A 24,720-nucleotide genomic window follows, 5' to 3' on the forward strand; every position below is an offset into this window, starting at 1 on the left:
CTGAGAATCATATAGATATAGAATAATAAAAAGCTGCTTGTTCAAATGCCACCTAAACCCCAAGTTACCTCCAGTGAGAAGACCAGCAGATAATTCACGCCCTTAGCTTGTTTCTTCACAGTTCACACCTCACAATGGCACATCTCATGAGTGAAATATGCCCACAGCATACTGTGTCCTCCCTTTCCCTGGTCAAGACACAGGCATTCTGAATACTAACGACATGTACAGCACAACTGTAGCAATATTCAAGCTTTAATCCCTCCAAATTATATTTGAAACAAAAGACCGAGCAAAATATGATCTGGACCATTCTCCCAGCAGCACTGCCTACAAAAGTTTAGGTATATCACAAAGTAAAATTATCAGGGTTTCTTTAGTTTACTGAAATGTACAAAAGTATCAGGTTTCTTCACAGACTTTCAGCTCATCCAGTTAAAAATGGGTATTTCGCTTTTTCTGTCCTCCTGCTGCTACTCCTCCTAGCTAAACTCAAGATGTGCACACTTGTTTAACAACCCAGCATAGCTGCATCTAGTGTACTAATTGCAATCGGCAACTACATGCATGTGCAGATCATACTAAGACCTGAAGTTCATCAGCAATGCATCCAGAGATGGAAATAGTTTTGAATTGCCATTCCTACGGTTAACAGCTGTAAATTCTGAGGCTGTGTTGCTCCTGCTCCTGCTGTGTTATCGCTTACCTGGCATTACATCAAATATCCTAAATCTTGCCCCCAGCATGCTTGATTTAACATAAACTGGTTTAAGTGAGAGGTCCCCAGAAATACAAGGCAAGAATTTGAAGCAAATGTTCCTGAGTCACATATCACTCCACTAAATCTGTTTGAACAGACATACTCGCTTTTCTTCTACAGCTCTACGAAACCGGAATTTACCATGCACAACCTCCTCGTTTTTAGTTCATGTGAGTTCATACTCACAAGTTTCACTTTGAGTTCCAGTTTCATGCAACTCTGTAAAGACCGAGTCAAATTCAGGCAAGGTTCTGCTTGCTTTCAGGTTACAGTTATGAAGAAGCACCCAAGTTTTTACTTCTTCTAAAGTAAAGCACAAAATAACCAGTTCAAAACCCGGGTACAGCTGCATCACATGCATGTGAAACTCAGATGAAACCTGCTAAAAAGTTTAGTTCTTTTACTCAAATTATAATCAAATGAGAAATGAGACAAATTTCACCTTTTGTGGACTGCAATAAATACTAGCTCCAATATACATTCACTCACACACAGGCATGGAAGACACACTCTCGGTTTTCACACTGGCTTAACATGCCAAGCACAGGTACTGCTAAGCAGTGTGCGGCTAAGGAGGCCAATTCAAGATAATCACCCACGGTCTTACAAAGCTCCTCAGGTGGGTTTTTCAGTCTGAGTAACCCACACTGCTGCAGCTACACAGGAGCAGCATCAGCGCTAACTAGCTTAAAGCTGGCACGTATGTTTTTGTCCAGGCTCAGTTCACACTACCGTAGCCATATGCTTTGGTGTTAGCCCTGCCAAGCACAACCTCAAGCAGGCTCTGGCCTCCAAGCTTGCTTTCTAGTCACTTAGCCTCTCTGGCATGCTTTAAAAAACTAAATCCATCCATACATATTGTCTTGGGTACGTATGGATTATCATCTTTGCAGAGACAGGGAAAAAAACACAGCTTCGAGGGCGCCATCTTAGGCTCTCCCTTAAGTTAGTGGCAGAGCACTGATCAAACTCAGGAGGTCTGAATCCACCTCATACTACCTGATGACTAGGCAATGCTGAGTATTTCTCACATTAAGGACTCCATGGGTATGCACACAATGAAGAACACAAAGAGTCCGTTAATTCAGCCTTTCACTCCTACCACAACAAGGACGGACACAAATAATGCAAGCCTGCAACTCCGTCCCACTCGCCTCCCCCTGCTCTGAGCCCCTCAAAACTCTCGCTGCTCCTGCTCAGTCCCTGACGTTTGAATCCAGCCCAAGGCACAGCCATGACGAACGCTTTCTGCAGTTGCCATAGTGACCAAGGCCTGCAATTGAACCAGGAATCAATGCCTGAAATGCCAAAACGGCTTGACCCACTTTGAAAAAATATAATAGTAATAAATAATGCTTTACAAACCTAATTGACCAGAGTGCATTCTGGGCTTCACATACCCCTGCAGTGTAGCCTTTAGTAGATGCAACAGATTAAGTCAGGGATGGAACACAAACAAGCCCACCTAAGCAGCAGCCCCTTGCTCCTAGGTGAAACCCCTGCATGCAGTATGCGAAAGCACAGAAGGCAGAGTACATCTTCTTGGTTTATGTTTATACCATGCCAAAAGAAACACCTCGTCTTATGATTGGAGCTGCAGTAAAAGTAACATAAGTAAGTGTGATGCGGCTAGGAAGGAGCCAAACTCTGTTCAGTCACATGGAGGACAAGCCTCAATATCTGCAGCAGTATAGTGAAGACGTGAGCTTTTCTTTCGGTGGTGGAAAAAGGACGAACATTTGGCAATGCCCGGACAAGCTACCTGCTCTCACACCCTACCATTCACACTCCACAAAGCAAGGATGCAAGGCAAGATGCAAAAAGGTCAAACTTCTTCCTCCAACAAAATACTTCCTGTAAAGATTTGGACCCACCAGTAAACAGAGACTTCTGCAAGCACTAGCTTTGGGGAAAGGCTACAGTCTTCGCTCCACAAGCTAAGCTTGGGATTCTTACAGCTATAAAGGAACCCTGAGGACTCTTTGCAATGCTCTAATGGAGAACTCAACAGGAAACCTAACTTTGTTTGAGTCTGTTAAATAAATTCTGCATAACTGACATTCAAGCAGTCCTGAATTGACATGGAAGTCTGTCCATCCTACCAGATCTTCTGAAATATCACTCTGCCTGCCACCTCAACGCAGCCATGCCTGGGCTTAAGACAAGCACCCTGCAACAGTTCTTTCCCAAATCACACATGCCCCAATAGCCAGCAGCCATCCTCCAGACACAACAGCTTGCAACAAGAGCAGTGTCGCAGCACCTGCGGCTACGCTGTTCAACAGCGGCTTGTTGTTCTCTCAGGTAGCAATACACACAGATTAAGCAGCTGCACAGCAAATCCATTTGAATCTGCCAGTTGCAGGATATGAATTAGAATTTAGCCAGAAGTAATCACTATGTTACCAAGAGTACCAAAGGATTTGTAAGGACAGGGGCAGCTGATCTAAACAAGTATCAGCTTCCAACACACAATGCTCCTTACCTTCATTGTGATCACCAGCTTCTTAGATGGCAGAAAAAGATCAATGACAGCACTTCCTGCAGTGTATTTCTAAATCCCTTAGACTTCTTCAAGAAAGTCCTGATCTGGAAAACCAATCGTCAGCCTCCAAGTCCACCACAGTTCTCAAAAGAACTTGCTTTAAAAGAGCTAATCTGCTGAAGTTGCTCACGTCTCCCTGCAGCCCATAGCACCTACCTGACAATAAGCTCTTCAAGGCCCAAAACTGGGGTTACCGAGAGTATTGCAAATGTTGCACTTAATTCTGGAAAGTGCTGAACACTACATCCCCAAACCAGCAAAGAACTTAAGCACATATTTAAGTGGCTCTAGTAGAGCCATTGCCGTCTATGAGTTGTGCAAACAAAGTCAAGACTATGCTTACTTGCTTTCCTGAATAAGAATGAAGGAGATCCTCAAGCTTAAAACAGAAGTCTACTGATAAAGTCCTGAAAAGAGCAGAAAACGCTACAAGGTCAAGAAGGCACCTCAAGCCTGGCAGTAGTACAAAAAGAGTTAATTCTCCTCAGAAACAGCTAGCAAAGGGGTTAATTAGACGCCTACAAAGATACCTTTCTGTGATACGGTCTGACATCAGTGGAAAAAGATGAGATTCAGAAACTCGTTATGCAGTCTACCAAACAGTAAGCAGATGGTAACAACTTTTGGTCATCACCAACCTACACTCACTTCAAACTGATAATCCAAGAATGAAAACCTCCATATATCCTCAAGCAATTCACTGGGCTCGCCATTGCTCTACAAGCAATAACAAAATGCTATACCTGTATTACATTGCCCAGTAAAATAGACAAAAAAGAAAGAATTAAATTAAAACGCAATGACACCTGTAGGGCTGTACAGAAACTGAGCAGTGTTTCATGACAATTGCTTTAAAAAGAATAGTAAGAGTAGTATACTTTCTGCATGTTTTTTTTAACAACTAGTTCTTAACAGAAAAGTCCACCATTGTCAATGATTTACTCTGATTATTTTGACATTTCACAGAACGGTGTCCACCTGCTGTGACATTCAATAGCATGTTTACATATTCATGAGATAAAATTAATGCAATTATTATGCTTTAGGGGATTAACAAATCACTGCAAGCGTTAGGAAGGAATTTGCCTTCTGCCTGTATACAGCCCTGCAAGGTTGGTCAAATGTATTATTAACAATGTCATTGTCTTCCTCTGAATCATCTGATACTGGTTACCACTAGAGACAGACTATCAGTCCTGATGGACAAATGGTCTGACATCTTACAGAAACTCCCACTGTGCTGTGTTTGAAATAATTCCCTTCCTACTGGGGAATTATTGCAAAAATCCCAAGAAAAGGTTGGAAAATGTTTTCAAAATAGAACAAGACAGGTCCTACTAATACTGTCCAATAATACAACAGTCATAATTTAGAAAGGATCATTAACTTGCAGAGAACCAACACGGGTTATAAACCATACACTAAACCCCTCCCATCGCTCACAAATTAATATAATTCCATTTGCTCCAAAGGAAGACAAACCACATGGAACAAAGTATGATGGATAATACAATGAAATCTAGGAAACAATAAAGGGGAAATAATGCAAAATAAGAATTTCACATCGCTCTGAAGCTGACAGCATGTCTGTTTCAGACACAGCCCCAACATGGTCACCTGCAGGTCACTCCATCTACGGATGGGCTTCCAAAGGAAGAACAGATACCAGCTTTGTTTCCTCTCCTCCCCACCACAATGCCAATGGCTCTTGTAATTAACAGCAAGAATTGCAGTATCTGATGCTCTCTTCAAAATCGCGGAGCCTGGAACAGAGCTCACAAGTCCACGCATGTTTATTTTAAACCTCATTATTTCCAAGCTAACATGAAAATCTTTCAATGGTTTGGAGATACAATGTTGCTGTTATACATCAATCCTCGTGCATCTTTTCAAGCGAGCATGAGAAAAATGTAATACAGCCCTAAACAGCCAGTGATAAAGTTCCATGTGCATTTTTGGATGAGGACACAGATGTGTACAACTCCTAGATTACCTCAAGAACAGCACAAGCACTCTTCCTTTCTGCCCGTCTCCTACTATAACTTCAGCAAGGCTATGAGCATCCCAGGACTTCATCCCCAGCACAGGTAGCACCCCCCTGAAGACATTCTAATCTTGTGGCAGGGGTTTTATAAACCACAGATTAAACATCTAATGAAGCCTCACACCACATCGTATCAGCAAGAAAGCGTGGGTGGACAGGGATATTGCATATCTCAAGAGCAGAAGACAAAGCTGGAGCTTTACATCTTCCCACTCACTCCTGCTGCTCATCAGCATCAGCTTTCATAAGTTAATGGAAAATGCTGTGATCTTCAAAGCTGGGATCAAATCGATTTCTTTTGCTCATCCCTTGACGATTCATCCCTTTACCATTCTGAAAACAACACCACAACAATTTCATGTCCCACTCACCCTGATATTTTCCACGCAATCTCTCTCCTTTGCTCTAACCATGAAGCAGCACTCTCCAGCTGAAAGTTAAAAATAGAGAGGGCCAAGGGCTGCGGATGGTACTGGGAAGAGTCAGACACCCTCAGCGCAAGAGTCACACACGGTCCTTTGTCCTGAGGACCTGGTTCAGACTTGTCCCCCCACATGGCATATTCTCTCTTGCTTTATCCAGCTTTCTGGTTTTCAGTGGCATGGGCAACTGGGGGCTTCCCTTGGCAGAATGTTGGGCATCCAAAGTTATTGCACTGATGTAAAATATATCTCTGAGATTCAGCTTGAAATTTCCTACTGAGCCAAAATCACAAGCTCCAGCCTAAACCTACCAGCTTCAAAAGGAGTTGTCCTGCAGATGCATGTGACTTAATGAAGCAAAGAGACAGGAATATATCCTGTTTACTGAGTCAGTGATTTCCATGATGGACAGGACAATGACAGTCACCAGCAATCGAAGAAAAAGCAGTTTTTTCATGAATGAGGATTCATCAAATTCTCACTGTCTATAAACGCACACAGTGCAGTGAGCCCTCATCTCCTACTGCTCTCCCCTCAAAAAAAAAAAAAAAAAAAAGCCACCTGTATAGACTCTGGAGGATAGCCTGAAAAAGCAGCACAAACCAAATTCCGTCCCTCCCCATCACTGCAAATACATAAAACCAGTGAGGAATGCAAAGCAGAACTAAGACATCAGTGTGCGTGCTCCGAGCCCTTTTAAGAGCAACGGAGCACATGGGCAAACAAATACACCATATTTCTGCAGCAGCTCCAGCTGCCCTCCTGTGACGCATCGCCAGTTCATCCAACTTCAACCCCCTTTTGCCTCTATCCATATACCCAGATGTTACGAGAAAAATAACTGCCCCTTCGGGGATGGGGGAGGCAGTAGGCGTAAAGGGAAAAGGAGGAGGGGTGAGGGGAATGAAAGCTGAAAAAAACAATCAGATTTGCTCATCGGTCGTTTCAAACAATCAAAAAGGCTGCTTTAGCAATTCCACTGCAGGAGAGGTAGGGTGCATGCATGGGGGAGAACAAGGGAAAAAGGAATCAGCCTGTGGAAGGGAAAAGAAACCAAGCATCTCTGCAACATGATGTCACGCTGTCTGCTTTCAAGTCCCCCAAACAGAAAGGAGCAGCAGCAGCAACCAACATGGACTCCAGACTTAATCTGCCTTGAAAGCGTATGTCTCAGATGGTAGATTTGCTCAGCAAACCTGTGCTGAGCACAGCACATGCAGCCCTTTGGCTCCATCTTTCACACGCACACATGCATGCGCGTGCACACACATTCAGAGACTGCAGAGAGCACATACACACAGAGGGGAGAAGAAGAGAGGCATCAGCAGAAGGAACAGGAGAGTAACACTAACCTGGTAGCCATTAGGGACCGTAGTGCAGCGTGGAGCAGCTAGGAATTCATTCATTCATGCACTTGTGTGGGGTGGGGGGAGAGCGAGGGTGGGCCAGCAGTGAGGTGGGAGGGTACTCACCTCCTGCACCATCTCAGAGCCCTTCCCAAAGGGAAGAGGGAGTAGGGGTGCCTGGGGCTCCTCACGGGCACCCAGAGCCCCCTCTCTCAGCTGCCTTGCATGCTGCTCAAGCGCCTGCCATGGCTCAGCCTCTCTTCTCCCCCGAGCGCCACTCTTTGTGCTTATGATTGTTTGTGCGGCTTGACTGAGGTCTGTGCGCCTCTCCCTTCACTGCCAGTGCTTTCACACACGCTCCTGCACGCGCACGCACACACACACACACGCGTGCGCGCGCATGCACACAGCCTGTGGGCTGCCGCTTTACATAATGCAACCCCCTTAATGCTTTCATTATTCATCTACCAGAGGAAAAGGGGGAGGGGGGAGCTCCTGCGATTTTTCCCAAGGTCCCCTGATTATACCTGCCACTTTTAGATGCTGTTCATAAAGTTTGGCAAAGCCCACACGTTAAGATCATACAGGTTGAGAAAATCATATTCATCCTCCCTGTGTACACACTAGAGCACTCACACGTGTGGGAGAAAGTTTCAAAACCTGTAAGCATGTCAATACAAGAACAGTCACGAAAATTAAACCCTAATTAACGGGTAAAGTGGATTATCTAAACTGAATTGAACACTGTGAGGACATACTCATTCAGAATTAAGGTGACCTCAACACAATTTAAGTTACTTCATCTAGGAAGCTAATTTGGTTTAATTTTTCATGCCTATCCATGTGTAAACAGGCCTGGAATTTTTAAAGCAATGTTATCAAGCAAATTTTACAACTATACAGCAGTATTAATACATGGTTTTTCTTTGGAGGACATACACACCACTGTATCCTGAGACACCCACTCATGGACCTCTTTATGCCAGAATCAGGAGAAGGGTTTCAGTCCTTCTCAAGGGCTCTCACAGTACAATATAAATTACATGGGCTGAAGGATGAAAAACAAAGAGAGTAAAATAATCGACAAGCATGCACTTTTCCTTCCAGTATAGGAAATCAGACCTTGTCTGTGAAAATAGGGTAGAACTGACCTTCAACAGCTTCCTGCACTAACACCCTTGATTTGAAGCACAAGTGTCCATGCGTGGAAGTATTCTGGCTTATTCTTTAGATGTAAAATAACTTTCCAGCATAGACAAGCCTTAAAGAGTATCCAGAGAAGCTCCTGTTCCAGTGTGGCTACATTATTTTAAAAATTGACGCCTTGTATCACTTCTATTTCTCAGCATTCTCTTCAGTCTACATCCACATCACCCACATTAAATGTTTATTTTCAAAGATCCCTGTAGTGTCAACTGAGCCAGTGGGACAACTCGAGAGTAAGCTGGCAGACTACAGCCAAATTTACATGCTGTGAATGACCCCTTCAGGGACTAACTGCTCCCCACTGAAAACAGAAGGAGCTGTGCCTTAAGTGATGTAAATACTCATCAGTCTGCCCTTGCTTTCTTTTGTTACATTCTACCCATTCCATACACAGGGTTGACCATTTCCTCTTCTGTTTAAGATCAGTCACACCTTTCAGTGCTAATGTCCCCAAACAGCATCTTTCCAAAAGACTGATTATCCATTATTTTGCTATAATCAGTGGGAGCAGGAGGGGCTCTGCTCTTAAGAATCAATGTTCTGCACCAGCAGACACATGCCACTGTGCAATTCAAATGCTGCACGATTTTAAAATGAAAACACTATCACCATACACTTCTTTATCAGGATAGTGCAACAGTACCATCATCTTTTTCATATTACTCAAAGAATACACATAGGTGCACACAGATTCACTCGGTATATGCCACTATTTTAATGAATGCATTGCCCTATTAAGTGATCCATCAGCTTGAAGTCTATTTTGTGACATCATTCCTGTGACCGAGCTTCTTTCTTCACCTTTTCCATTTACAGTGCTGCCAATCACAAGCATCGAAAACACATCAGCTTTCACCCCAAACATAAACTTGGCACACAAAATCTCATTCCACAAAAGCAAACCTGTTATTTTATTCCTCTAATTCCATTAGCACACATTTGTTGAGGTTGTGTTCTGAAGGTTTTCTCTGCAGTCATGGGAGAAACTTCTGTTAAAATGAGAAAGCTTCTCATATAATTGTGTTTTCAAGTGTTGGAGATTTACAAAGAGTACCAAACAAAATGAATCCATAACACAATGACAATGTTTGTCACTTCACCCAGCAATGTCTGACTTCAGGCTTTAAATCTGTAAGTCCCCATAAGCATGGAGCTTTGTACCTATGTGGAAAGGCACCATCTTAACAGGAGAAGTTGTAAAGTCAAGTAACAACTGGCAATGAAGAGTTAGAGCCAAATCCCACACCATCTTGTCCTTACACACATTGACCTTCTGCTAACACAGAACTCTACTAATTTTACAATGCCTTCTTCTCAAGACTTTAATCTTTAATTCATTGGACCATGTTTCAGTGTTTATGGGTAAACCTGATGTGTTTTACAACTGGAGAAATCCACATGCAGTAGTCTTGTGGTACTCACTAAAAACTTTGAAGTATTTCTCCGAAACAAACCTAAGCATGGACAAGAATACAGCCAAATCCTGCTATCCAGTCAGAAAAACCAAGCGGAGCCACTAAAACTTGCCCCTTGACTTTTCACTTTCAGATGTAACCATTAGAAGTTTCAAATGCTTACAGAAGTTTGTGGACTGGTGGATTTACAAACATGTTTAAAGAAAATGGTGTGAAACATACAAACTTCCCTATTCCCTGTGTCCAATGCAATGGTACCTCCATATCCAAGGGTGGGCAGTGTGATTCCCACTGGAATGCTAGTCTAGGACTGTATCTAGTTTCAACACGTAAACAATGTGGAAAAAATAGACAGGATTTAGATAAGGGCAATGAACAATAAAAGATAGCGGCACTGAATCCATTCAACACAGACTGGAGGTCAAGGAATGACAAGCTTAAATGATCACCTGGAACACAAGTTTGGGTGACAGCTGAAAGCGCAACAGTACCGAGCGCTGAAGCTAGACAAATTCTGACTAGACAAGAGATGTGCATTTTTGGAAGTAAACAAAACTATCCACTGTAACTAATTCAAGGCTAGATTATCCATCTGTGGTGAACAATATTATGCAATGTTTTGTGTTTTCCTAAATACCATTCTGCACCTCAACCAGAATCAATTCAAGCAAGTCTTATTCCTTGCACTCAACAGGAGTTAAAGAGACATCTGAATGGTCCCATTTTGTTTTATAGTCTATGAATCTTTCAGTGTTTGTTTTTTTCCTTATGGCATTCAAAGATGTATGCAATAGTTGGAAGTGTGATTCTCAGCCTCTACAACTTCTGGTATGTTTTATGAATGACTATTAAGGTTTCAACAAGGTACTAATTTTCAATAGTCACATGACCCAAAGGCTCTCATGAAATTCAGTACAATGGCTGCTTCAGATCTGGAACCATGAAGAACAGACAAAGGCTCAAAGCAGGTCATGAAGTGGTAAGATAGATTCAATACATGAGTTTAATAAGACCTACCCGCTCTTCAGACTGTCAGGAGAGAAGATAAATCAAATGAAAGTTCTGCTTCCAAAAGCACTGTAAGAGTAGCAGTAAAAATGCAAGACTTACTTAGAGAAAAGCTTCTTAGGCTTATCTGGGATGGTGTGCAAAAGGCAAAGTTATGGGTAATTTGAAAAATCATGTGGCACCTCAAATGCTTTACGAACTTTATCAGATCTGCAAAATTCAACACAGAACTTTCAGAAGGACAAATACTCCTGTTAGATTTCTCTGGTCTTTGCAGCACCATTCATGTCACTATGAAGACAGATTTTTTCATGGTGATAATATTTTGATAATACTGCACTGAGAAGATGATCTTTAGCGGCCTTTAAGGAAGCTCTTCTGAACATAAAGCTAACAGTTCCTGTTTTGTTCAAGAGCTGCAGAACATATTTTATGTCAACTGGGTTTACTTGCACATATGTTTCTCAGCCCTTGCCCTGGTACTGGTGTTAAAGAATCAAGACGAGCACTAGGGCATTACTTCATGTGTGAAGGACAGCTTTAGGAGAGCCTGATTGCTGAGCTACTCATGGCATGGCATGGTCACATACCACAGCCTGAATATCGCAGGACTACCAAGCCCTACAGAAAGGTGAAAAGTCATACATCAGGAGCACTCCCTCCGAGGATGCTGTAATTCAGAACGTGCCTGTCTGTGGCAGGCTCTTCAGTGTTCATGCAGAGAGCACAAGCTGCACCTTTACTGCCTGATGGACTCAGTGGCAGGGCTGGTTTCTGCTCTACTGTCTCAGACCCAGCTGTAACACAAGCGTACTCATACATATTGCATCTCTCAGGTGAGAGGAAATGATGCACTGTCCAAGTAATTAAAGCCCGGGCTGATAACAGATACATGCGAGACAGTCCAGTGCCTGAAAATCCACGCCTATAGAGCAACAAGTGGGTTTGAGATAAACTCTATATTCAGCTAGAGCAATCTTACCCTCCCTGTAAGCCACACCAGTGATACAGAAACAAACATCATCCTTTAAAAGTCTGTCTGCAAAACGTCTGGGAACAATGACCACCTGGATCTGAAAACACATAAGGTTTCTTATTTTCCCTTCCCAGTAATTCTTTGTCCACTAAAGCCATTGAGACAGTTATTCTCCAACACTTCTACTTGTCAGCTGAGTTCAGAACAGAACCAGAGGACACTTGCACTTTCATAGTACTTCTGGCCTTGTCTTCAAAAAGACATATCAGAAATGTCAAGAAAGCATGGCCTCAGGGAAGACTTAGTGTATTGCTAAAACCTCAACATCTGCAAGCAGGATTAGCATTAGTGGGTAACTAATGCTGGGTGGTAATTAATATTTTGCACATGTTTAATTTTTTTGCTTGTACCACTGCTGGAGCACAGAAGCTGCTTTTCTCCTAGACACCCTCTTTAACTATGAATGTATGGACTCTGCTTTTAAATGCACAGCATTGTACGGGCTGAATTCTCCAACTGGGACGTGTGGTCCTGTTTGCTAGCTCCTGCTCAGACCATGGAACATCCTTCCGGCCTCCAGCGTACAAAATGGGTGCTACTCTTCAAACACCACAGTATTCTCACCCTATTAAGCAATAAGGAGCCTTGCCAAAATTCTTCCTTCTCCCTTGCAGAAAATAGGCTCCTAGGCAGGTACAGGATCAAGCAAATATCTTTAGAGAGTACTCTGAAATGACAATGGCATTTTCATGGAGCAAGACACAGTGGCTGCTAAGAGCACACGGATTCCTACAGTAGTGGGGGATGGAGGAGGCAGGCAATCATGTGCTCAAAGGCATGGGGAGGAAGAGGGGGAGGAGGAGAACAAGGAGAGAGAGAACAAAGTGTCAACATCTTAACTGGGACACACAAAGAGCCAGTTCTTAGTAAGAACTTAATCCAGGATTAACAAGAGGTCAGCTACCTCTGCAAGGAGACTGCACTAAAAGGAGCTAATTAGCTCTCCTTAATTGCACAAAAGAAACCACACAGAATTAAAGACATTCACAACTAACAGATCCCACCTCACCTAGGAAACAGAGCCCTACCTGTTGTCCTTAACACAACACTCAAACAAGCAGCACGTGGAAAGCCAAAAGCAGGAAAGGTGAAATGACGCTAGGAAAGAGGCTTCAGGGAGTTAGGTTCAACATCAACAAGTGAAGTGTCTGAGTGAGAGCTAGAGCCAACATCACACAGGACAAGCATTTTTAGCACAGCCAGTATCTTTGTAGACTGTTTCTTCAGCAACCACCGCTATCACATGTGGCACCGCCCGAGACCCCTACAGTAACTACAGCTATCACTTTCATAAACAGTATTATCCACGAGGTTATTTAATGCAGCTTTAGCCCTCTTTATTTCAATGTGACCTCTGAAAATGAGGAGGAAGGATAGCACAAGGGAACTCAGTCAATCTTTCTCTGTAGGCCCAACTCTGCCCTGTAGGTTGAGACCGACAGAATCGCATCCCAGCATTGGTAAGCATTGCATCCTGGTCAGCATAAATGGAGAGCACAAAGCAAACGCATCATGGATTACAGACAGGTAACTGTTCCCGGCCTGGAAACCACTGGTTTGGGATGATGCAGTGGAAAGGCTGGCTGAGCTGATCTCCCACAAATTCTGTCTTGAATTTCTAACCATATCTTACAAAGATACTTACGTATCCTTAAGTCCCCTGCCAACTTCCACTTGATACTAAATCCATCTCTTTCTTCCTCTGAAACCATTCTATGTTCTGTTCTAGTGCACTGATGATAAGCTGGTGCATATTTTACCCCAGAAGCACTCGCGCTGCACTGATAATGTGTACAGAAATGTAATTGAAAATGAAGATTAATACGCACGTCAATAAGGATAACGTCTCTGAGATTAAGCACTAATAAAAGTAACTCCAGTATTTATTTGTTTTATAGCACCATGCTAAAGGCTGGGCAGCTTGCAGACAGACGGGGCCCTCACCCTGAGGAGCTTAGAGTGCAAGACTTCAACCATGCAGTGAAGAGATGAAGATGAAAGGCTGCACTGATTGCAAACCCTGCACTGCTGGAAGGTCAGTGCCCAGGTTAAGAGAGGATGAAGAGAAAAGCAAAACAACAGGTTGACCAGGGAAAGACTATCATACGTACACAAAGAAAAATAACAACAGAAATGGGAGATCACCCATTTATTACAGGTCCCTGTGGAATCATTACAGTATTGCCCCCATTATCTATGTATCCTTCTTTTCTTATCCCTACAGGGCAGAGTCAAATATTTTACTTTCAGTTACATTGTGAAGGTAGACACCAGGGAACAAGCAGCAGCAAAATTTCACCTCAAACGAAACACTAACAAATTATGTTCTTTGGATACCACTCTGAATATGAGAAAGCCACATCCTCCTCTGCTCCCAGTAATTGTGCAGCAACCCTCATATATGCTGTTCCTATGCAAGCTCAGCACAAAGAGAGAATTCCCTGACATCTGGATAAAGCTTCAATAGCTGCCATTGGAGAGAGCAAAATGCACATCGGCTGTTCTGTGCCAGAGGCTGGGCTACACCCTGTCTCCTGGTACAGACATGCCCCACTCCTTCAATCCCCTCCACCACCATCGCCCCTCCACTCCCTATTCCACACTGCACTGAGCTGGAACAGCTCAGACCCGTGAGTAGGTTTACAAAGAGAAGGAAGAGGAAAAGTGCACTAAAAGGGTTCGATCTCTTTCTTTAGCACTGGCTGATGCAGTGTGTGCTTTATGTCATGTAACACAGTTACAGTTATGCCAGCTTCTACATTCCTCCAGACTGTTCCAATCGGTTTATCTCAATCAAAATCACCCTCCTAAAGCTTTCCCCCAAAGCACTACCCCAATCTCTACCTTCAGGCTCCTCCTGAGACACCTCTGATTTTCAATCCCAATACCCATTCACACGCATTAGATTCATTCCCACTCTCACTGATTGATTTTCTTAACCTTGCTTGACCCTTTCTTCCAGGATGGTCTCACATTCCTGTAACCTTCTGCTGGGCTCACCCAGAAACTCACTAACAACACTAAACAGCTACTCACTCCAGCCCCTACTCCCATGAAGACAGAACATTGCTCCACAAGAGTCTTGCTCAGATTCTCCCCACATACCCTCATCCCTTCCACCCCAACTTAAGATTCTCAGTCAAACCCTCTGTATCTCTGTCCCAGCCCTGCACTGCATCAGGGCATCCTTTTTCCTGAGGAACTGCCTGACCTCACAACGCACACACAAACACAAAGGAACCTGCATCCACAGGAAGGAGTCCTCCTGCCTGCCTGGGAGATGAAAAATGAAGAGCTAAATGACTGCATCACCACCTGTTACAACATCGCATTTCCCGGGGCGCAGCTGCGTGTCTTCCCTGCTCCTCTGCTCTCCGATTCTGAAATCACCATTTAAACTGCAGACAGAAGCAATTCTGCTGGGGGAGAGATCATTGAACCATTCAAGAATCTTACTGCTCCGATGCATTTTATGCTCTCAAAAGTAGTTGACAAAAAGATTCCCCGCTCTGATAACAGCTTGGCATGGCTGAAACAAAGCCTTCTTTGCCACTTGCTACCCAGCTCTGGCATCTGAACTGGCTGCTGCCCACTAGAAAGAAAAGCACCCACTGTCTCTTTAAGAACGCCCTGTAGCCCACATCACTAGAGCTCAGTTAACCCTGGACGCTCCTCACTTCATTCACTGATGACAGCTATGAAATTTCAGGACTTCCTTTCTTCTCCTGCTCTTGTTCTACTGCCCTGGTACAGCTTCTCCGTGTTGTTGCACATCCCTGGCATCCCAAATATTTTTGCAAGGGCACTTTAGCAGAGCTTTATTAAATAGTTCTGTACTCCCCACTATAAAAGCCACCCGGGATTGCTTATGTGATGACAAAGGAACAGAGCAGTCAGCAGGGACCTAAGCATCCCAGTTACCTTGAAATTCAACTTTCCTACTCCCACAAAGCGTTCTTCTCTGACTACTTAGTCATTTCTACAGACATACTGACTTTTCATGTTGCTGAGCTAGAGGGACTGCACCCTTCTCTAAACCTTATCAGACGCAACACAAACCATACACTTCCCTGATACAACAGCAGGCAGCACAGCCAGCAACAGGAGAAATATTTGTCTTCAAGACATGGGTATTTCCAAATATAAACTCTTTGAAACGCCATCTTCTACAGAGAGGTTATAAAATACAGAAGGTGACAATGTGACTCATATTGAAAGTGTATATAAACACACATACAAAAACCGGTCTCACAAGAAAAATAAACAGTGTGTCTGATTCTTTTCTGGGCAAAGCATGAAGAACGCTAGAATGCTACCCTAGCACTGTCCTTGATTTTTTACCTACTCCCAGCAGGTATAATGGAGGAAACAGAAAGTCATGTCCAGCAATTCAAAAAATTGAGAAAGCAAGAAAGCACTGCAGCTCGACAGTGTGCACGGTAAGAGCGCAAAGCAAATTAGACATGTTCTTGCAACATGATAGAGGAGCAGGAAAGACTAATGTGATTCAGAGCTGCATAGTCTGGTCAATAATATCTCATGGAAGCTGATGAAATATTTGCTCTGTATGATCAGTTAATCTCTAACGGGAACTTCATTATAAGGGTGCCATATAACCAGAACGATATTCTTATACAGCAATAAGTTCAAAGGAAAGCAACAAAAACTGCACAATATTCATGAGGCTCATTTACGAAAAGAAACTGGAAGGGTAAACGAAGTGAAACAGTCAACAAATATTTGAAGAATGTAAATACCAAAGAGAAAGAGAAGCTTTATTAAAAGGTTTTATAACAACGAGCGATGCAATTATATCAAGTTGAGGGAAAAAACTTGCCTGCAGTCAAGAGCGTGAGAGAAGTGGTATAAACCTATTCACTTGCCATATTTATGAGCAGCATTGGGTAACCATTAATAAAGACCAAAACAGCAAACTGTCCCACACTGGCAGGAGCATGGATCAATGCCTCAATTCCATCGAGTTTTTTAGTGTCTCTAGTTCTGCATTCCGTAGTTTTCCTAATAGGCAGCAGCCCAGTCCCACGACTTCTTGGTTACTGCTGTTTGCTGGAGATGCAAGACTCTTTAAAGGTTTGCATTTGATTGGTGTTAACAGCTGTTTCAGCGTTACAATTTAGAGAACTCCATTTCTGATACTAGCTCTTACATCAATATAATTTGCTTTCTTTAAAGAACTGTTTTGAGCCATAACAATTTTTTTTTCTCACCTAAGCCAAGCTTCCAGTAGGGAAAGTTTTCTTGTACACCTCTATTAATAAATAAGTTAAAAGTAAAAACGCCTTTAATCTCTGTGTGCCTCATCTGCAAACCAAGCTTAATACCACTTCCCTTCTTCTACCCTTTGTCCATCTTGACTATTTAGGATATAAGCTCTTCAGGACAAAAACTGCCTCTGGAGGTGTGCATGAAATCTCCTTGCACAGCAAGGCTCTTCTTATAAGAGCCTTTCTCACTGTAAAACAACACAATCTTAGAAACAGATCCATTTCCAAAATCAGTTGTGCTATCACCTGCCTTTGAAACAGAAACTCGGAAAAATCAATGGGGAACCTTTACTTCCTGTTGGAAAGGCTGGAAAAATAACTCAACAGGCATTTGAAGCAATGATGTATGTAGTTTTACTCCCTTGAACCAGCCACTGAATATTGCTCAGATTCTCTAAGCTCCAACCCCTAGACACATGCCTTCTTTCATGTCCTACAGCTAAGCAACAGTTTGCCTCCCAAACCTCTTTCCTAAAAGGTACATCAGATTGAAGGGCACCACATGAGTACACCGTTTCTTAAATAGTTGACAGGTCTGAAAAAAATAAATTCCAGTTTGAGGACTGCACAGTGACAACCCTATCTCCTCATGAGCAGAGGACACTTCTTTCAGACCTCTACAGCTGCTTTATTTCTATTCCTACAGGGTCAGCAATACACCAAAATTACAGCTCTAATCTTCCACCAGCTTTCTAAAATTACTCTGCCTCTAGTGCAAACCTTTTAATTCACAGCACTTCATGCCTCATCACTACGCAAGTAAGAGATGAGACCTTGCAAATGATTTCTCCGGAATCCACAGACCTTACCATCTCTTCCTCCTGTCATTTAAACACAGGCTTGTTTGCTCAGTATTTCATTAAAGGAACGATTCTAGTTAAAGGGAGGTATTCTTACATTAAAGATAAACAAGTCGTCCTTCTCCGTCCCCCAGCTAATTTGGTGCCTTATATTATGTGCACACATGGACATTTTTTTCTGTTACTGTATCTTTGCTACTCCAGAATATATACCTCCTTCTTCCCCCTGAAGTCTTTTTCATTCAACTCATCTTCTCCTCCATTTTCCTTCTTCCAATTCCAAGGCCTGAAATTAGGTGTGGTCAAGTCACATTCTTCCAAACCTGGTATTCCAAGTGGTTTGAAAATGATTCAAAATAAATACCCCAAATATCTACCTCCCCCCTCCCACAAAAAAAAAAAACAAACAAAAACAAACAAACAAAAAAAACCACCAAAAAAAACCCCCACCCAAACAAATTCTTCCTGTCCTGCTCCTTTGCCATATGCATAGAGTGGCTGTGACATTGTCAAATGAGAATGACAGCATTTTACACCATGTTTTAGTTGAAAAAAAGCAGAGCATCTACCCCCATGTCACTTGTCTGTGACCACAGAGAGCCACAGAGAGCATTCTGTCCACGAAAAATGGTTACAGAAAATAAACCACTCAAAAATGTAAAGTATAATCAACAGTACAGACCTAAAGATGGTCAAATGGAAAACTTTAGTAAAGGAGAAATTCAGAAAACATTCCACCATCTTGTATTCAGCATGTGGCTCTGCAAGAGTATATAAAAGTTACAGAAGGAAAAGAAAAGCTACTGATTTATGTGCAGCATTTATTTTGGTCTCTCCATTTCCTGAACTTAAGACATTTTATACTTGCTGTTATATCTCAATTTATATCATTTACTTTCACCAGACTCAAAATACTGAAATTAACAGTTATCATTCATGATAAGTAGCAATTATAATAATAATGGTAGCCTGCCATTAAGGTGCACTTTCTAACCAGGACCAAAATTAGCGGCATGCAAGGGAAGATTCAAGCATAAACACAGTAGCTGCTTAATCAACCAAAGGAATACCACTAACTAGTTTAGAGTAGAGGGCAAAGAAGAGTCCTGTTCCCAAGGGGAATTTCAGTTGGCAAATGTGATTAAACAAAAGAGACCTTGACCAGGACACAGTGATTCTTGCATAATGTGCCACAAGAGCTTTGATGGCAACATTTAGCTCTTCCAGATCTTGACCGTGCCCACTTGCTGAGCAGCATAGCCCTGATCAAGCAGAAATTTTAAATATGTGAGTGTTTCCATTTAGTTCAACAGAACTATTAACACACACAGGGGGAATCACATGCTTACCAATTGCGGAGCACAAGGGGAGAAGGAAGAGATGAATGGCATACCCCATTTTGCAGGCAATTAAACTGGGGCACAGGCAAGAAGATCATGATACAACAGGTCAATGACAGATCCAGGCATAAAACTGGCCTCTCCTGACTTCCAGCTCCGACACCCAGGACCTTGCGTCCCTTGCTTTAAAGGGACCAAGCAGTTAAACAGCACACAACAGTCTCAGCTCCACACTTAGGCTTTGAGAAAGAAAAATGGTATCTGCCCAAATTTTATCTACAGCCTCTTCTTGACTGAATTTTCCTCTTTCCATGCTTTTTCATCCTGCATACGTGAGGGATCTCTGGAAGAACCTCACTGCAGCCTCATTCATCTCAACTTAAGGCCCTGAGCAAGAAATGGCTGCAGAATTCCAGAATGGTTCCAAGCAGTTTGCCCTTCACTTGACATTTGTGAAGCTGTTGAAGGGCTACAGAGAGAGAGAGCAAGGTTATTTTACCATCTGAGAAGAAGAAAAGGCAATTTTAGAGCAAAACAAATGATTAGGATTCAATTAGCCAAAATAATCTGCAAGCCAAGGAAAGATCTGAAGGAGAGATTCTGGGTGTTGGCAGCAAGCTCTGCAAAGCACAGCATCTTCATGGAGTAAGTCAAAGAACTCTTCTGTCTAGTTGCCCTCGGAGAGGTTTCAGTACGCAGATACATATTAGAGAATAAAATGATAGATGTTTATCCAATTTTAAATCAAAAGTTCATGCCAAAAGCATACCACATGACAAGCAAAAAACACTAAAGGCATACTTTTGCCAGTCTATCATCACACAGAGCTACAGCAAACCAAATCTTAGATCAAGGGCTTCATAATGACTCAGTCAGTTTTTCTTCAAATAGTCTCCTTCCACTGTAATTTTGTATTTTTTTTTTACTAAAATAGTCACTTCACTTGTACTTCATACCATATTACCACTGAAGGTATTCATTCAGCATGGCAGTGTGCAGTCCAGGACAAAAACTGGTAACGAGCCGATCTTGGTTCTATTTCTGGCTCAGTTAGTGACTACAAGTACAGTATGGTCAAGTGAATTGTGTGCAAGATTTTTCCTTGACATAAGTGCACTTGGATTAGGCTCCTAACTGCTTACTATCACTTCCCACTACTGAAAAGCCCAGATAAATTAGCACAAAACCTGCTGCTAACCACTTCAGTGTACTACGAAACCATTTAAAAAATAAATTTGCCAAAATTGCTCAAAGTTGTTCTTTGGGTCACCTTACACAACATCATAATGTTTTTTCCTGTTGAGAGAGAAAGGATAGAAACTGTACTTTATGGACAGAGGTTCAGTCAAATTGTTCAGAATATTCTGGATGCAGGGAGAGAAGAGCGACCTATTAATACTGTTTCCTCTTCCTACCAGATCGACAGCAAACGGGAACATTCTGATTCCTAAGATCCATTTGCAGAATTTATAACAAGTGAAAGCCTCTTCTTTCCAAAATGACAGAACCATATTTATATGTATGTGGGTCATCTTTGATAGTTTTTAGCGGAGGATTATCTGCACCTATTTCTCCCTTTTGAATAAAAAGCACAAAGAAGAAAGATGTAGACGCAGAAGAATCAGTGAAAAGAACACTGAACCACAACATTTTAACCTGTAATGTGAAGGTCAAACAGCACAATATGCACAACAGCACAATTATGTAACTTCAACAGAACTATTTTGCTAGCCTTCTCCAAAAAACCGAGGAAGAATTAATTTGGAAATGCATCTTTCATTTGCAATGCAATAGAACAAAGTTCATTTTCACTGTACGCAGTAGCTCTTTAATGCTCTGCAGTATCAATATGAAATTGAAAGCGATTTAAATGGCTTCACCATTTCACTATGTAATTAAGGGGGCAAGAATCCCTAACACCCACGTCTCACCTTTTGGTATTACAGTAAGTACTAGTTCTCTACAACTGAAGGTAGAACACATTCCTCCTGTCCCTTTTTCACTAACCTGTTATTTTAGACTTCAAAGAAGTCAAAAGCCTAGACTGTAAGGACACAGCTGTGGAGGACTAGCATCATAGCTTGTGAACCCGTTGCTCCCCTCTTCCCTACTTGCGGCCCAGACACACTGACAAATCAATTGAAAGGGCAGGTCTCGTTAGCCTGGTCTAGAGACAAAGAACTCCTGAAGTCGCGCCGCAGCCTTACAGCATGCATAACTGAAACTGCCTAACGTTAATCTTTGCTGCTCCCTGACATCAAACAACTTCTAAATTTAGCTCTGCTGTTCTGTAACCCTACCTAGCTCCTATCCCACCCCCGCAACTATATAATAGATCCTTCCTTCAGATAAGTAGGGTGTTGGAACATTTAGAGTTTTTTTCTCACCCACAGGCACTAGCAGAAAAATGAATTACAGATTTATTTTTAGGTAGAGCCTTCGGCCCTTATTTTCTCTGTAGGTTCCATATAGCAGGTTCTATGGCTCAGAAATATTCCAATCAACAAATCGTCACAAGCAATGCAGAAGAAACCACAAAAGAAAGAAAATCAGATGAGCAGAGTTTCGTTCAGTATCCCATTTATGGGACGTCAAGTTCAGCTACCAGCTTGCTTTTATCCCTGCAAGACTCTTCAGTCATTTGATTCACAATTTTCATAAAAGATCCAAATTAGTATCCATCTATACTGGATTATGAGCTCCCCAAAACTCCTAACAAGGAAGAATGCTAATGGCAAGCAGCACTGCCCAAGATTTGAGGGGAGGGAAAGCCTTTCTGCCCTGCTGCTGCAGTTTCTGGTTTTCCAAAATTCAAAGCTTGAGGCCTAGCTCATTATATATAGTCCCTAAAGATCTATGAGATAAAAGCGATGTACAACCGGTAGCAAAAGTTCTCTCTTGCAGTACCACGTCACAACATAAAGACATATGCAATAGTATTAAGATATTACCTTGTGACATGAAGATGACCTAGTAAACCAAGACACTAGCCCCAATGAGACAAGTTGTTGTCATGTGGTAACAACCTACTAGGGGACTGCAGTATCACTTCTGATACCGGGATGTTGTACCATAACAGAACGATGCTGCACTGGTACATCAGGACCTTGCATCGTGACACAATACAGTTACGTTTTGATGTCATAAAGCCATGATAGTTATACATCAGGTTTCTGCTGTACTGCAGTGTACTATGACCACCTAATGACTCCACGGTACACAGCTATACTGTGATATGATACCAGATGGTGATGAGATCATTTTGGGCAGAATTAGGTGGTGTACTGCAAAAACGCATGACATCGTATTAGAGATCAGCACGTTGTCTTGTGCCAAAACAAGCTTGCACTGAGACTCAGAGGTGGCCAGAGGTTCCCCAATAAAATGCACCACGTTATCTTGTGCAATCTAACAGCATGAAATGAACAGGTGGTCTAAAACCAGGCAAGAGCAAATCCTCTTCCTAACCATCAGGGAGGGCTGCTCCTGCTGACAGCATTCTGTCCCTGTGCTACTGCCCTTCCTGGTACAGAAAGAAATCATGTGTCTTTCTGCGAACGGATCCGTAAGGATATCTGCATTAACCCCAGCAGTGCCATCCAGAACTGGAATCACCGCTTCTATAGCAAGGACCAAAAGACCTGTTTGTATGCCACGCATTTAACATGTTTTTTTCTTTAGGCAAATACTAATCTGGTAAAGCCATTTCACTGCAAAAATTGGAGGCTGTACGACCCACATTAAGGTACTCTAGCAAAGTCTGACAAACAGCAAAGAGCAGGTAACTCTCTATTCTACGCTTAGACCTACGCTCCTCTAGAGCCATGCCCATCAGTCCAGTAGTGGCAAACACTTAGGTGAAACAGGACTCAAAATAATATCCTTAACTCACCCTTCTGCGCCTGGCTATTACAGCACAATAAAACTAACTGCTTGTAAACATCTTGGAGGGGAATCAGAATAACAACTGCAAAGATCTAAAATGCTGTACGCTTTTATTAAATAAGTCAAGCAATCAGAATACTTGACTTGTTTCTCTTTGGGATTCAGAGGAAGATGAAGGGGGGGATGCTGAAGAGGTAACCCAAGCAGGGCTTGGTTAGCACTCCTCAAGTGTTTCCAGGACAGACAGGGGAACTGATCTGGACCTTTACTGCACTCCCCACCAGAACACCTGCACCCAGGACAGCACAGTGCCCCTTAGGACCTGCCAGAGGCCTGAGAAAAGTCAGAGGGAAGAGCGTCACCTACTGAAACACCGATAGCATTTCATCCAGCACGAGTAATCTCCTTACGTCCCCCATCCAGCTCCGGAATCTACCAGCCTCACTTGTTTAGCTCCGAAGTCTGACAAAATTAACAGACTAAGCTTCAACCTTAATTGTTATAAATGCTGTGATAGAACTGGGTATGCAAAAGTGCTTCACTTACACAATTAACAAAAACGTCCAGTGTTGCTCATGGATAAGTACAGAAAGGAATGCAGTGGGGTGCCATGTTATTGCACATACACGCGATCACGGCATTTATAACACATGCTTTGCTGTCCTGGTAGTACACTAAGCTATTATGCAACTCATCAGCTCAACTGCATACCACGTAAAGCAGCAAATCAGTGCAAGAGTTCATCTTTTTAGTAAAAAAAAAAAAAAAGTAAAAAATGTTTAAGATTTTCAAGTGCTAATGGCCATATTATTTTTACAATCTATCTTACTCGTGGCCATGTACACACATCGGAAAATTTCAAAGGCTCTCAGTGTAGTGAAATAAAAGACAAAATTACAGAAATTAGAAAAAGAGATGACCTATTGAGTCATCCCCGGCTCTAGTCTGTCCCCTGGGGCCCAGTACAAGATGCTTCCTAGTGCCGTACTGTAGTGCTCTTATTTTTTACACAGGAAAAAAAAAAAAAGTGACAGTAAATAAAACAACAAATAAAAAATAACTTCACTGTTTTCTCACAGTTTACAGCCAACGATCTCAAGAGTGCTAAATTCATACTGAATCAAAACAGCACACTTAAGAGAGAGACTATTATTTCTATGATTACTTCCATTTCATTACAGAAAAAAGGATTAAGAAAAAGAAACAGGACTTCACATTGCTCTTGTCATCTACTTTGCAATTTCAACCCAAATTACAAAGTCACGTTCCACTATTAACTATGGAACCGTTACCATCTGATAAAGTTCTGATTAAACCAATTTCATCACAATAATTGAGACTATTTATTCCAACTAAGTAGTTTTGACCTATTAGAGATTTAAAATAATTTTGACAGACTTGAGATTTTATATAAACGTTGCCCAAGTTTCTATCAGATATATTTTTTATATATATATATATAATCACATCCATGTATATTACATACACAAATATTTACCTACCTATATAAAATACAAACTTGACCAACAAAAATATTTACAGGCAAACATGTTAGATACACACACAGCTTTGTTGATCGACTTTCACCCACACATTTTCCTTTACTGCCCACTTGTCCAAACCCAGAG

General features: G+C 42.2%; 1 protein-coding gene across 11 annotated transcripts in view; it reads right to left on the reverse strand.

Annotated features, from left to right (window-relative positions):
- GRAMD1B (GRAM domain containing 1B) overlaps positions 1–24,720 on the reverse strand; it is a 138,253-nt gene that overhangs the window by 41,944 nt on the left and 71,589 nt on the right. The window contains exon 1 of one of the 11 annotated variants that reach the window (XM_074561377.1): positions 15,098–15,117. The exons of 7 other annotated variants lie outside the window; for them this stretch is intronic. In XM_074561377.1, coding sequence (XP_074417478.1) covers positions 15,098–15,114 — 17 coding nt within the window. In that variant the 5' untranslated portion in view covers positions 15,115–15,117. Of the gene's footprint in view, positions 1–7,123; positions 7,506–15,097; positions 15,118–24,720 lie in introns of those variants that run through there. 3 more of the 11 variants (XM_074561378.1, XM_074561379.1, XM_074561381.1) reach the window with 3 other exon arrangements.

The sequence above is a fragment of the Larus michahellis genome, chromosome 17 (genome assembly GCF_964199755.1).
Source record: "Larus michahellis chromosome 17, bLarMic1.1, whole genome shotgun sequence".
Taxonomy (NCBI): domain Eukaryota; kingdom Metazoa; phylum Chordata; class Aves; order Charadriiformes; family Laridae; genus Larus; species Larus michahellis.